A 13483-nucleotide genomic window follows, 5' to 3' on the forward strand; every position below is an offset into this window, starting at 1 on the left:
TGAAGAGGTTAGGGCTGTTCAGCTTGGAGAAGAGACGGCTGAGGGGGGATATGATAGAGGCCTTTAAGATCATGAGAGGTTTTGAACGAGTAGATGTGAATCGGTTATTTACACTTTCGAATAATAGGACTAGGGTGCATTCCATGAAGTTAGCAAGTAGCACATTTAAGACTAATCGGAGAAAATTCTTTTTCACTCAACGCACAATAAAGCTCTGGAATTTGTTGCCAGAGGATGTGGTTAGTGCAGTTAGTGTAGCTGGGTTTAAAAAAGGTTTGGATAAGTTCTTGGAGGAGAAGTCCATTAACGGCTATTAATCAAGTTTACTTAGGGAATAGCTACTGCTATTAATTGCATCAGTAGCATGGGATCTTTTTAGTGTTTGGGTAATTGCCAGGTTCTTGTGGCCTGGTTTGGCCTCTGTTGGAAACAGGATGTTGGGCTTGATGGACTCTTGGTCTGATCCAGCATAGCAATTTCTTATGTTTTTATGTCAGTTTTGAGAAAATGTATTTCTTCTCTCTTTGAACTTTGCTTAGTGTAGGAGGAAATATATTTTTGTTTCTAGTCTCCTGTTTTGCACTGCATGCAGAAGGTGATCTTGGAGTTTCCATTCCAGATTTTGTTTCCACATTTGTAATTTGTGATATTTTATTCTATATTTGCTGAAGGCAGGTCTGTCTATGTTCTGTGTGCATGTGACTGCGGTGAGGTACTCTCCTAGAGGTTTGTATCAGCCTTATGTGTTGTATTTTCTCAATATTATATTGCACTGGTGGTGAACTGCTGCATTTTCATGGGTAGGACTATTGCTGTTTCATTTTTTGGAGTTAGTGCTACTGAGGTATGGCAGGTATGAAAGACGTATACAGAGTGGGGTCTGTTTGTATTATTTTACAATGCACCTGGTAATTGAGGGAGTTTGTGATGCTATTATTGAGATGACACCAGAATCAGAATATCTTTTTTTGTATGGTGAGTTGTACAGGGAAATGTCTTAGTTCTGCTCTGCACCCATTGTTAAGAAGCGGGGGACTCCTGTTTGATTTTTTTGATCACCACAGCACACTGAGCCGATAATTTCAAACCAGTATCAAATAGGACGCCCAGATCTTTTTCCTGGGTGGTAACTCCTAAAATGGAATCTAACATCATGTAGATACAGCATGGGTTATTTTTCCCTATATGCATCACCTTGCACTTGTCCACCTTAAATTTCATCTGCTATTTTGATGCCCAATTTTCCAGTCTCACAAGGTCTTCCTGCAATTTATCACAATCTGCTTGTGATTTAACTACTCTGAATAATTTGGTGTCATCTGCAAATTTGATAACCTCACTCGTCGTATTCCTTTCCAGATCATTTATAAATATATTAAAAAGCAACGGTCCAAGTACAAACCCCTGAGCCACTCCACTGTTTACCTTTTTCCATTGTGAAAACTAAATCGCTTCTCTGCCTTTTGGCTAAGATCAAGTGTAGTGTAGTAGTGTAGTAACCATTTAATCCTACTCTCTGTTTTCTGGCTTTTAACCAGTTTGCAGTCCACGAAAGGACATCGCCTCCTATTCTATAACTTTTTAGTTTTCCGGGAAACCTCTCATGAGGGACTTTGTCAAACGCCTTCTGAAAATCCAAATACACCACATCTACCGATTCACCTTTATCAACATACTTATTCACCCCTTCAAAAAATGTTGCAGATTTATGAGGCAAGACTTCCCTTGGGTAAATCCATACTGGTTATGTCCCTTTAAATCATTTCTATCTATATGTTCTGTGATTTTATTTTTTTATAATTGTTTCCACAATTTTTCCCAGCACTGAAGTCAGGCTCACTGGTCTATAGATTTGGGACTGGGAGAGCAAAAAAGAGAATTTAGAGGTGTGTTAGGATGGCCGTGTCTTCCTACGCTGAACCCCTGTGAGGAAAACCCCTCCAAGCCAATGCAAGTGGATGTGACTCCCTCCTGGGATCTGGACTTGGGGAAGGGAATGGAATGGCCATGAACCTCTTGTCTGTGACTTTGTAGTCTTGGACACTTCATGGCAGGATGCTAGGGGTGTGCATTTGTTTGCAACATATTTGTAATCCGCAACATATATGCTATATTTGTTGTATTCGTGGGGGTCGCGAAACGTATGGCGAACCCCCATGAATACAACGTATCACTAACGAATAAACCCCCCACCCTCCTGACCCCCCCCCCCAAGACTTGCCAAAGATCCGTGGTGGTCCAGTGGGAGTCCTGGAGCGATCTCCTGCACTCGGGCTGTCGGCTGCCGGTATTCAAAATGGCGCCGATAGCCTTTGCCCTTACTATGTCACAGGGGCTATCGGTGCCATTGGTCGGCCCCTGTCACAATTAACTACAACCCCCCCCCCCCTCCTGACCCCCGCAAAACTTTTGGCAAGTCTTGGGGGGGGGTCAGGAGGGGGGGTTGTAGTTAATTAAATTTAAAGGGTTGGGATGGGTGTTTTTTTTGGGAAATGAATACATCCTACAGGATGCTGCCCTCAGCAGGGAGTTCTATCATCTGGGGCAGAGGGATCTTGAACCCCCAAATAACAGAAGAACTGGGCTGCCCCAGAGGAGTGAGGAGACAGAATAGGAAGAACTGCCACTTATGGCTGAGGCCTGCATGTTGGAGCCGGAGGGAGAAGCTCTGTTGCTGCAGGGTGGGCCTGGACTCTGAACTGGAATACTGGTGAAACAACCTAGTATGATCAGACTTGGACTAACCATTCACAGTGAATAATGGATGGGGTCAACACCAGTTTTAAATAAACTCATGTCCTGTAATAAAAACCCTTGCATACAAGTACACAGGAGTACTGTGTTGTGTCCAGGGGGCCCTAACCTGACAGTTCTGCATATTTCTGCTGATTAGGGGTTATTGTGCCATTCCATAAAGTAGTTATACTACAGTCTGATTACTGTCAACTCTGTTGAAGTCACATCCCAAATGTTAAAATGCTTTCCTTAAATCCCAAACCACTAATACACCTGAGAAGTTAGCCCTGCTTGTATTAACTTATGACATCAACTTCTATTTGTGTTATATAAAGCTGAAATAATTTTTGTTTAAAAAAGTATTTGATCTAAATTAATTTCCCAATATTGTCCGAAAAACAGAACTAAGTACATACTGTAGCTTGAGTATTATTTTCCATTTCTAATTTCGTTCTTACATATATGTATACTCAGTATCCTTATATTGCATTTAAGAACATAAGAAGTGCCATACTGGGACAGATTAAAGGTCCATCAAGTTCAACATCCTATCTTCAAAAATGGCCAATCCAGTCACAAGTTAGGATCTTGTTAGGATCCCAAAGAAAAGATTCAGTCCTTCTTGCCTATAACCAGGATAAACAGTGGCTTCTCCATGTCTACATGGCTAATAGTGATTTATGGGCTTTTCCTCCAGGAACTTGTCCAAACCCTTTTTTAAACCCATCTTTGCTAACTGCTTTCACCACTTCCTCTGGCAACAAATTCCACAGTTTAGTGGTTGGTAAATTTTGGCATCCAATCACATTGCAGGGATTCTTTTCCTACTATTTTGCAGTACAAAATACTAAAAAGAATGGAAATGCAAATAAAAGTGATGAAAAAAAGCAGCAGGCCATACCTTCTTATAGGATTTACTTGGTACGTTTGTGATTAGCTTTCGAGAGCTGCGCTCTCTTCATCACGCCGGTGCGTAATTAGGTCGGGATGAGGTGGCTTGAAAATCGAGGTAAACTATAGGGTGGAGTACAGTAGATGTGATGGTTCAAAGCTGCAAAGAGCTGTATGGTAGAAGGATGGGGGAGAGAGGGGTGCATGGGATGTGTTTGGAGAGGGGTGAGAAAGGTGCGAGAGACAGCAGAAATAGTTCCTCTTTAGTCTTTCGGCCATGAATTGCCAGGTCTGTGAAGGTCATACTTTATTCACAGATGCGTTACAGATTTATTGTGCATCAAAATATTGGATTTCATAATGGACTGGGTCCCTTTTCTCAGGTGATGAAAGGGAAGACGGGAAGTCTCTACTTCTTTGATTGTTTTTCTTGAACGTTTGGTCTCCAATTTCGATAATAAGCACATAGACACTAATTTGAAACTGATAATGTGGCTCCCGTTTGTTAGCGCAGTAAACATTCACAACTTGCTTGTGGCTCTGTTTCTTCTATTTCTTTCTTTCTTTCATATATTTTGTAAACATCCCCAGTGTAAAAATAAACCCTATTCCTTTGTAGGCGGGATATGTCAGAGAACGCCACAGGGTGGTTTCCTACTTTCCTTTATTCAAATCCATTTCCACAAATACATCAGGCAAGTTCCTTCCAAACCTCTTTATTGCATTTGCAACGTCTATGAAAGCATTTTTCGCAGCAATAGAAAAGTAATGTGGCAAGTGATTTGACCCTGCTCTATTTTGCTGAGTAGAGGGGAAGGGAAGCGGGTCAGTGGCGGCGGGGATAGGTCTGATTTGCCAAAAAGTCAAATATTGATTGCTGGACTGCAACTGATCTGATTAACATAAGCAGTGATCACAAAATCAGGACTATGATGCTTACCAGTGACTTTGAAAAAGAAACAGAAACAAATGCTGTAGCCAATCAAGCCATAAAATATAGTGGTATATTGGACCTAGAATAGCAAGGTTTACACAGACGTAGCTCTCGCATGACTTGCTGCTGTTAAGGTGCTGCCACCTGAATGGTCTTGAATCCCTTAATATTGGGGATCCTGCTGCATCTGAGGCTGACCTGCAGCTGCTTGCTCCCTTTCCTGGAGGGAGTGAGTTCAAGCTGAACAGCGGTGCTTTCATTGGGCTTCAGAGCTGGCAGCCTAAAAAACACGAGGGAGCCAAACAGAAATCAGACATTCATGCATTTAGGAAAGAAACATCCAGAACTGCAGTTTCACATTGGTGGCAACCCAGAATCTCATCCAGGTGATGAGTGCTTACTTTTGGTTGAGCTGCCCTTTAATCAGGCCACTGCCCTCTGCCACCAGTTCGCAGTCTTCTACCTCCGTGGCGAGAGGATTGGTAAACGTGACTTCCACGGGTAGCCGCTTCTCTACGATGGCTTCTCCAAGAACCTGTGGCAAGAGAGAAAAGAAAGTTACCGATCATTAGGGATGTGCACTTGTTTTACCAGAATGGGTAAAATGCACTGAATGAGTTGAATTTTGGTTCAATTTGTTGTAACCAACCAAACTATTGAGCCCATCTGAAAATCCTTCAGGTATTTTTTTTTTCGTTTAGCAAACAGCATGCGTGATTTGCAAAAGGGGCAGAACTGATCACCAATCACTCCTGCTGGGGCAGTCCCAGCTTCAAAATGGCACTGCCAGAGTTTAGACAGCACCGTTTTGTTTTACAGCGGTGATATGCTTCACAGTCATAAAACAAATTGGTACCGCTCTCAGGGCTGGCTGGCGGTGCTGTGGAACCAGGAGCCGCTGGGTCAGGAGTGACTGGAACTCCTGCCCCTTTCTCCTTCGGAGACCCCCATTGAAAGGGTAAGTGTGGGCTAGTCAAAGGCAAGCATGGGAGGATTTTCTGTTTTTTGTTTTTTTTTCTTCCTTTTTGTAATGAGGAGAGCAATTTTCCGCAGCCGCACTATTGAATACACAGGCATCTTGAAGTTATCTGGCTAACTTTAAAACAGCTCTTTGGGCCAGCCAGATTTAGCCAGATAAGTTAGACTACTAACTTTGAATATTGGAGTCAGCCAGATAATTTAGCTGGCTAACTCCTTCCAGTTACGCCCCTGGAATGCTCCTAACTTAGGCCTAGAGGCAATAAGCCGTGATTTTTTTTTTTTTTTTTTTTGCAGGAGGGATCTCACTATCACAAGTGGGGGGGGGGGGGTGGGTTGTCACCACAATAGTGGGGCCCCCTCCCCCCCAAAAAATATTGCAGCTCTAATGTGCAAGATAATTGCGGCCAAACACAGTGGGACAAAAAAACCGTGGCTAGCGGCCCTTTAAACTGATAGGGGCCTCCAACCAGAAGGGACCCTGCCAAACAAAAACAAGTGCTGTGGCAAAATGGAGAAGCTGAGCAGGGATCAGGATTGTCCTGTGGCCTCAAGTGTGGCCCTGATACCCCAAAGGTAAAAAAATAGAACAAGTGCCATGCATTAGTGACAGCCCCCCCAACCATGTCAGTAATAAAGGGACAACCCCCAACCCCTTCCATTGAACTAATGCATGCAAGGACCCCCTCCCACCATAAAAGCACCTGAAATATTTGGGGATACAGTGATCCCTTCCCCCCTTCTCCCCAGCCCCAAAAAAAGGTATATGAAAAATGATTGGGGTTAGTGTTCCCCCTCCTGCACCCCCACCCTCCTGCATTCACAATGCCCTCCCCCCCCCCCCATCCAAGAACCTTAAAAACCGGTTGTGGATACCTGAAAGGGGCTCTGGGTGCCTCCTAGCCCCAGGACCAGTCGGCACCATTTTTCAAAATGACGCCAATCTGACCTTGCCCCAGCCATGTGACTGGGGCAAGGATCGGGGATTGGACCTCGGCCACGTGGTGGGGTACTCTTGCGGTTGGAGGTTGGGGGATTGGGTCTTGCCTACATTAATTCAATGGGAAGGAGGGGTTGGGGGGATTGCACTTTATTGCCGACAGGGTTGGGGGATGGGGCTGTCGCTGCATTTGGCCCTTATTCTATTTTTTTACCTTTAGGGGTGTTGGGGCCGCTTCTAGTGGCAGTCCTTGGATTGAGCTGGGGGTCAGCCCTGACCCCTGGCTCAACTTCCCAATTTTGCCGCAGCCCTTGTTTTGATTTGCATTGCCCAGTAATGTAATACAGAGCTTCGGGATCCGCGTTAGGATCCAGGGGCTTTAACGTTACATTTACCAAAAATTGAAAAGATTTTATTTTATTGTGGCTGACCAATTTCTCGGTTGGCCGTGGAAACATATTTGCATTGAATATGCAAATCACATGCAAAGCAGGTCATTGTAATTGGGGAGGGGTACCTGGGCTGGACCATGCAGATTATCGAGAATATTGTGCAATATACGCTGTTTAACGTGTTAGAGCATTACTGCGGCTTGATTCATCGCCTAGTTAGCCAGATAAATTCTTGATGCATCACCTAGTTAGCTAGCTAGAATTTAGCCAGATAAGTTCCCAATCTTCATTTACCTGGCTAACTTCTGATTTATCTGGCTTAAATGCTAAATGCTTTTGAATATAGATCTCAACATGCGTAATTGAGTTACAAGCATATTTTTCTCCTCACAGCCCACAGGCTAATATTCAACAGCTGATTTACAATTGGGGTCTAGGTGTGTAAATCCTTTTGAAAATAACCCCTTAATGTATTTGTTTTGATTCAAGAAATGAACCAAAGCAAAATAAACATTAAAGAAACCTAAACTCGAAGAATAAAAAACCCCATTATGGAAAAAACCCCAAATCAAACCACACATTTTTCCCATGTACATCTCTACCAATTCATTCAGAATGCCTCCCGTCTCAGGCCAGCCCAGTGGCACTGCTGGGTACTGCCATACGGAGGGACCTGGGTTTGTTCTTTCTGCTCCCTGGGTCTGCTGGGGACTTGGATGCAAAAGGGCAGAAGGAAACTGCTGGGCTAATATTAACAATAATAAAAACGGGACTGTACAGGAATTGTGAAATAAAATCATAGGGAGCTGTGGAATATTTCTGAGCTCTAATACACAAGCTAGATCAAATTTCTTCTCAACCACCTTCTTTTTGGCAGTATTAAGGATTCTTGAACTCATTCCATGTTAATTAAATGCAAATTGGACTGTATTTGCTCATTAGAATTAATTAATGTGTTGCTCAAACCTTTCCAGCCTGCACCTATTTCTTGCCTAGAGGGAAGATAAGAGTAGTGGGAGGGAGAATAGATGAGGTGGTAATGAAGAGGATACATGGGTCAACAGCTTGGAGATTACTCAGAGCGTTGGTGGTGACTGGACAATGCTGTAGGGGAGGGTGGTTCAGTGTGAAATTATCAGATGATGGACGTAGACAGGAGGAATTGAAATGTAGAAGTCTGAGAGATATCAGTAGGCAGTGGCCATGCATGTGAGCAGGGTGATAGAGCAGAGTTGGAGATCAAATGAGGAGGTTAAGAGAAGGAATTTTGAGCCATAAGAGGTAATGTCCCCAAGATAAGGGAAGGGGAAGATGATTCAGGGAAGGAGGAAACCAGGAATCAAAGTCACTGAGAAAGAAGGAGGGACTTTATCAGGGGATCAATAAATCACAGCTATTGAGAAAGTTAGTGAGGAGAATAGGTGGATGAAGTGGGCTTCAAAGGAAGAAAAAGAGTAGGATTGGATGGAAGAAGGGGTTGAAACCTACAGGAGGGGGGAGAGCAGAAGTCCAACAGCACCACCACCATGCCTACTGTGCAAAGTGTATGGGAGAAAAGATAACCTCTATGACAGCAGCAACTGAAACAGAGTCTGAGGAAAGCCAAGTCTTGGTCAAAGCAAGAAGATGAAAAGTATGAGAAATAAAGAGGTCATGAGCTTGCTGGAAATAGAGCAGGCATTCCACAGGGAGCATGAGGAAAGGAAGGGAAGGAGGAGAGGAATGGAATAAGATTGGAGGGGTAAAGGAGGTTTGATATGAACAGATGGGTGAAATTTGCCTTGGAGGTCCAGGAGTGTGATTAATATCCACAATCGAGAGTGAGAGCAGGGAGAATACGGAGAACAGAGGTGGAGGTGTGATGACAGTGATGAGGATGAATTGCTGTCAAGGAGAGTGGAAATGGCTGGATGAGAGAAGGAAACTTTGAATCTCAGGAGCAGTGGACAGAGCAGAGACAAAATAGCAGGCAAGGTAAAGAATGGGAACAATAGACTTGGGGTTAGCATTAGTGTAGCAGGAAATCAGATTGAGAGGAGGATAGTATCAGGAAGAGTAGATGTAGTAGAGCTATTGAGATAAGAGGGTAAAAAAATCTACTGATTAGAGGTCATGCAATGGCATGTACCTTCTAGCCATCTATTGGAAAACTCAAGGGGGTTGGACTATTCTTCAAGTTGGGAGAGGTATGCAGATATGCAGTAACCTCCCTAGTTCTTGGCCAACTGATTGAAAAGCACAGGATGGAGCACAGCTCAGACCTAAGGTGGGTTGTGGTGACTTCTGGAGTCGACCACCAGTGCAGTTGGGAGAAGTATGTAGGTGGGCTGCAACCTCCACAGTACCTCTTCAGCACTGGAATTCTACTGTTCTTTTGTCTTTGCTCAAGAAAGCAGGACCCTCCATGGTAATATTTGGTTTCAGGAAATATGTCCTTCCAATGAATCTCTGCCTTTGTCCACAATGACATGGGTTCTTACCTTGATTCTGAGAGCAGGTGTCTCCAACACGATGTTCTGTGTCACCAACATTTTCATCCCCTCATCAATCTCACACAGGGCAGTCATTTCAATCGCATTATCTTCAGTCAAACATTTTTCATATTGAGCATAAGGTATCTGCACCGGAATCTGTCTCGCTGGCAAGTGAAGTACATACGGAAAGCTTACCATTAGAGATGATCAATGTTTTAACTTGTGTCAGTAAAAAGAAAGATGCTATGTTTCCATTTCCCTTTCTTTGCAGTGGTTTCTGCTGGATTAAATTCATATGTATGCCTCTCTCTTTAGAAGTCTGGAAATGATACCACTTTCTGCAGTTGAGAGTTCAGCAGAGAGTTCTCCTACTGTGTGAAATGTAAGCTGAACTTCATATTTTTTGTTTGTTTGAAAAAATTGTGAGAATTTGCATTTATTTTCTAGGAAAAGGTATTATGAAATTTTAGCAAATCCATTTTATACATCCAGATCACAAGCTCATCCTAAAATTCACAACCCTTTGCCGAGCACTGCCAGATTATCTTTGCTTTCACATGCACAGCCCTGTATTGCATACCCTGCAGTGTACTTCACTGGCTAGGTTTAGATATGCTTGAATTCCTCCCTTTACTACTCTAAAAAGGCATAACGAGATCAATTTTCCGAGTCATTTATGCCGCTAAATAGCAATTTCTGCACACAAATTAGCCTTCCTGAAAATTTGACCTCCGTCTTTACGTCTAAAAGCTGTGCAGGGATCCACAACATGTACATGCATTAAGCCTCATTCAGTGGATGCCTTCAAAGGGGTGTGTGAGTGAGATCGGAGAATAATGCACGCCGATTGTGTTCTCAAATCTATGTATGTTATTTGCAATAGGAAATCCCCCTGCACAAAAAACAGAGGCAAACGTCTATGGGTACTTTTTTTTTTCTTTACCTGCATCTAGTTAAAAATGAAAGTACTGTCACTACTGTGCATAATACTTTCTCTTCGTAACTTTGTGCAACGTCCATGAGTACAAAGTACACATGGACTTAGTCTCTTCCCTCCCAAAGTGATCTAATTCTTGCATATATGTGTGTATGAGAATAGATACCTAAGAATGCATTTGATTAAACAGAGAGAACGTGCATGAGGCATTTCTTGTGCATTCATAAGGAATTCCTACTTTTGTTTGGTCCCAGAGTAAGAGCCTTGGCATCTTTCATAATCTCTTGCATCCGTTTCCGGGTGTAGAGGGTAGCAACAGCGTTCATATTCACGTTCACAGTCTGGACATCGGAGGTCATATTTGTGAGATTCAAAGTCAGGGTTGATGTCCTGGCCAAGCACAGGGGGTTTGATGTCACTGAATTTTCCAGAGATTTCTGGCTTTCTTGCCGGCGTTTCTTCAGCCATTGTCATTCTTTCGGCTATTTGCTGCGTACATAATAGGCCCAAATAGAAATCTGGAAAAGCTTTGCTATATATCTGTCTTTCTTCATCACTGCCTGGCAAAGGGAGAAATGTAAAAGTAAATTTCATACTTCTGTCTTAAAGTAACCACTCTTCTGGTATGTGTTCGATATCATATAGTAAGACTGTTCAAATTAGCAATACCAAGTAATTATTTATTTAAAAATTTCTATTCTGCTTAAGTACTATTCTAAATGGATTACAACAATACATTCATAATAGAAGTAGTCAAAGAATAACAGCTAATTGCTCTTTATTATGAGGGAGAATCCTATACTAAGTTCCTCTAAGTTTGTGCATATACAACAGAAATATAGGCAAGTTTGTCAACTCGTTTGATTTTTTTCAAGAAGCTGGTGTTCTGTCCCCAGCAGTGGGTACATGTTGGCATCTGTATATACATTGCAGATTAACTGTGTCTAGTGCAGTCCTTACCTTGTAACCCATGATAAAAGCCTTTGAGCCTTGCCTTTAGGGGGAACTTTGCCCTTAAGAGATTTTCTCTCCCCCTTTGCCTTCTCTCTCTGGGAAGAGCTTGTATGCCCTGTCAATCTAACTTGAGTCTTGAGTGCCTTATTGGCTCAAGGGACTGCCCTTCATGCTCCCCCCTGTGGTCACATGGATCCTAGGCTCACTACCATTGGATCTCCGCCCTCTAGCCCCAGCTTGTGGGGACGTTTCCTGTATCACTCTCCAAGACTGTTAGTCTAAGCCATGCTGCTTCAAAGCTAGAAGTGCCTTCGACGTCTGTAATACAATTAGCTTTTTTACATTTCTTATTACCGCTTTAATTCTAAAGATTATATCAGCTTCAGAACCGTTTGTCTTCTCACCTGATCCAAAGAAACTCCATCTCCCTTCTCCTGCCTATCTCCAGCTACAAAGATCTCTGCCTGGGGGCATATATACGTTTGGAAGTAACGATTGTAAGTAATGGAAAATTATCTGTACAATAAATATTTCAAACTTAAAGATCTTTGTCTGAAGACTGATTGGGAAGAAAGTTAGCTGTGTGGAAGAGGGAAACCCGGGTGTTTTCTTACTGAGGCCAGCACACCTGGTTTTACTTCACTCCATCAATAGACTTGTAGTTATTGATTTCCATAAGAAAGGCAAGTCCATGCAAGCCATGGGGGTAAAACCAGGACTGGATCAGTAGGTCCTGAGAAACTGGAGCCAATTGGCAACCCTAAATGTAGGGCATGATTCACTAAGGCTTTTCTTCTCCCATTCTGTATCTGTGGGGAAAAGGTTTAATGACTCCATAATATGTATTGGGGGAAATATGGACTTTGTCATTGGACAAAACTCACTGAATTTACTTGCTTCATGCAACTGCTCTGTCACTGCAGACCCTACTTGAGCTCCAGGGCTCTCTCCACCTTGTCCTCATTGGTCTCTGTATCTGAGTCAAGCGTGATTGAATTCTGTCCTTGCATTGGTTATTAACCACCTCTTTCGATTAAACAAGTAAATATGAGAAATAGAACTTGCATGTGTGGGCATAAAAGCAGATTTAAAGCGAGCCAGGCTTACTGCATGTTACAAGAGGAGATATACGTGAGCTACTTGTAAGTACAAAAAAAGGAAACACGTTTTTAATATAACTTTCTGGCAAAAAATAAGTTTTTATTATATTATGAGCAGGCAAACATATAGAAAGTCCAGTGATGTGCTGGTTGAGGGCATCTTGAGGAACTGCTTATTAAATTACTTATGAAAGAAAAGTGTGCATAAGAACATAAGAAATTGCCATGCTGGGTCAGATGAAGGGTCCAACAAGCCCAGCATCCCTGTTTCCAACAGAGGCCAAACCAGGCCACAAGTACCTGGCAAGTACCCCAACACTAATTAGATCCCATGCTGCTGATGTCAGTAATAACATTGGCTATTCCCTAAAGGCCCGATTTTAAAAGGGCCGCGCGCATAAAAATGGAGGGTTACAAACGTGTGCCAGGGCCTTGCACGCGCCACGTGCATTTTACAAAGGCCCGGCCACGCGTGTAACCCCCGTTACGCGCCAAAGTGCTGGGCCCAAAGAAAGGAGCGGCCGGGGGTGTGGTCTGGACAGGGAGGGATGGGGCGGGCCAGGACAGCGCCATTCAACGCTGTCCCGGGGAAGCGCATGCTGGCAGGAGCTGAACTGGTGAAAGCTCCTCGATAAAAAAAAACCATTGATAACACAGCAAAAAAAAGTCCCAGCATTCTCAATGGGAACTTGCTTTTCCAAATGTTCTGGCAAATTCTTATTGACCCCTCACCATCATTTCCTGACTTATTACTGGTGCAGAGAGTGTGGAGGATGCATAAGAATCACAACAAAATAACCCCATCCACTGTAATCCAGTGTACCGAATAGTTTACCAACAATATCAAAAACAAGAGGTATCACCAGTAATATTGTTGTTAGTATCGCTTAACAATACATGCAAAAGCCCAAATGTATGTAGGGCCCCTTACTTACAGAGTCTGTATTATGTGACAGACACTATTTTTGTATAGGGTCACCTTGCTTTAATTTAAATTAATCATCAATAGTCCATTTTTTGTTAGAAATTTTTCATTATAATAAAAACTAATGTCACACACTCCAAGAAAGGGGACACAAATACTCATCTACTCCGTAGTAGTAGTTCACCCTACTACTACGGAGTACTACTAACGGGAGTAGATGAG

At 42.9% G+C, this 13483-nt stretch overlaps 1 protein-coding gene and 1 pseudogene across 1 annotated transcript in view; one reads left to right on the top strand and one right to left on the bottom strand.

Moving 5' to 3' along the window:
• Positions 1-1447: 1447 nt before the first annotated feature.
• Positions 1448-1603, top strand: LOC115098404 (annotated as a pseudogene).
• A 2656-nt stretch (positions 1604-4259) lies between these two features.
• LOC115096360 (protein-glutamine gamma-glutamyltransferase 6-like) overlaps positions 4260-13483 on the bottom strand; it is a 103117-nt gene continuing 93893 nt past the window's right edge. The window contains 5 exon segments of the mRNA XM_029610835.1: positions 4260-4841; positions 4963-5096; positions 9352-9509; positions 10521-10662; positions 10664-10842. Coding sequence (XP_029466695.1) covers positions 4691-4841; positions 4963-5096; positions 9352-9509; positions 10521-10662; positions 10664-10842 — 764 coding nt within the window. The 3' untranslated portion in view covers positions 4260-4690.

Source organism: Rhinatrema bivittatum, chromosome 8 (assembly GCF_901001135.1).
Source record: "Rhinatrema bivittatum chromosome 8, aRhiBiv1.1, whole genome shotgun sequence".
Classification (NCBI taxonomy): domain Eukaryota; kingdom Metazoa; phylum Chordata; class Amphibia; order Gymnophiona; family Rhinatrematidae; genus Rhinatrema; species Rhinatrema bivittatum.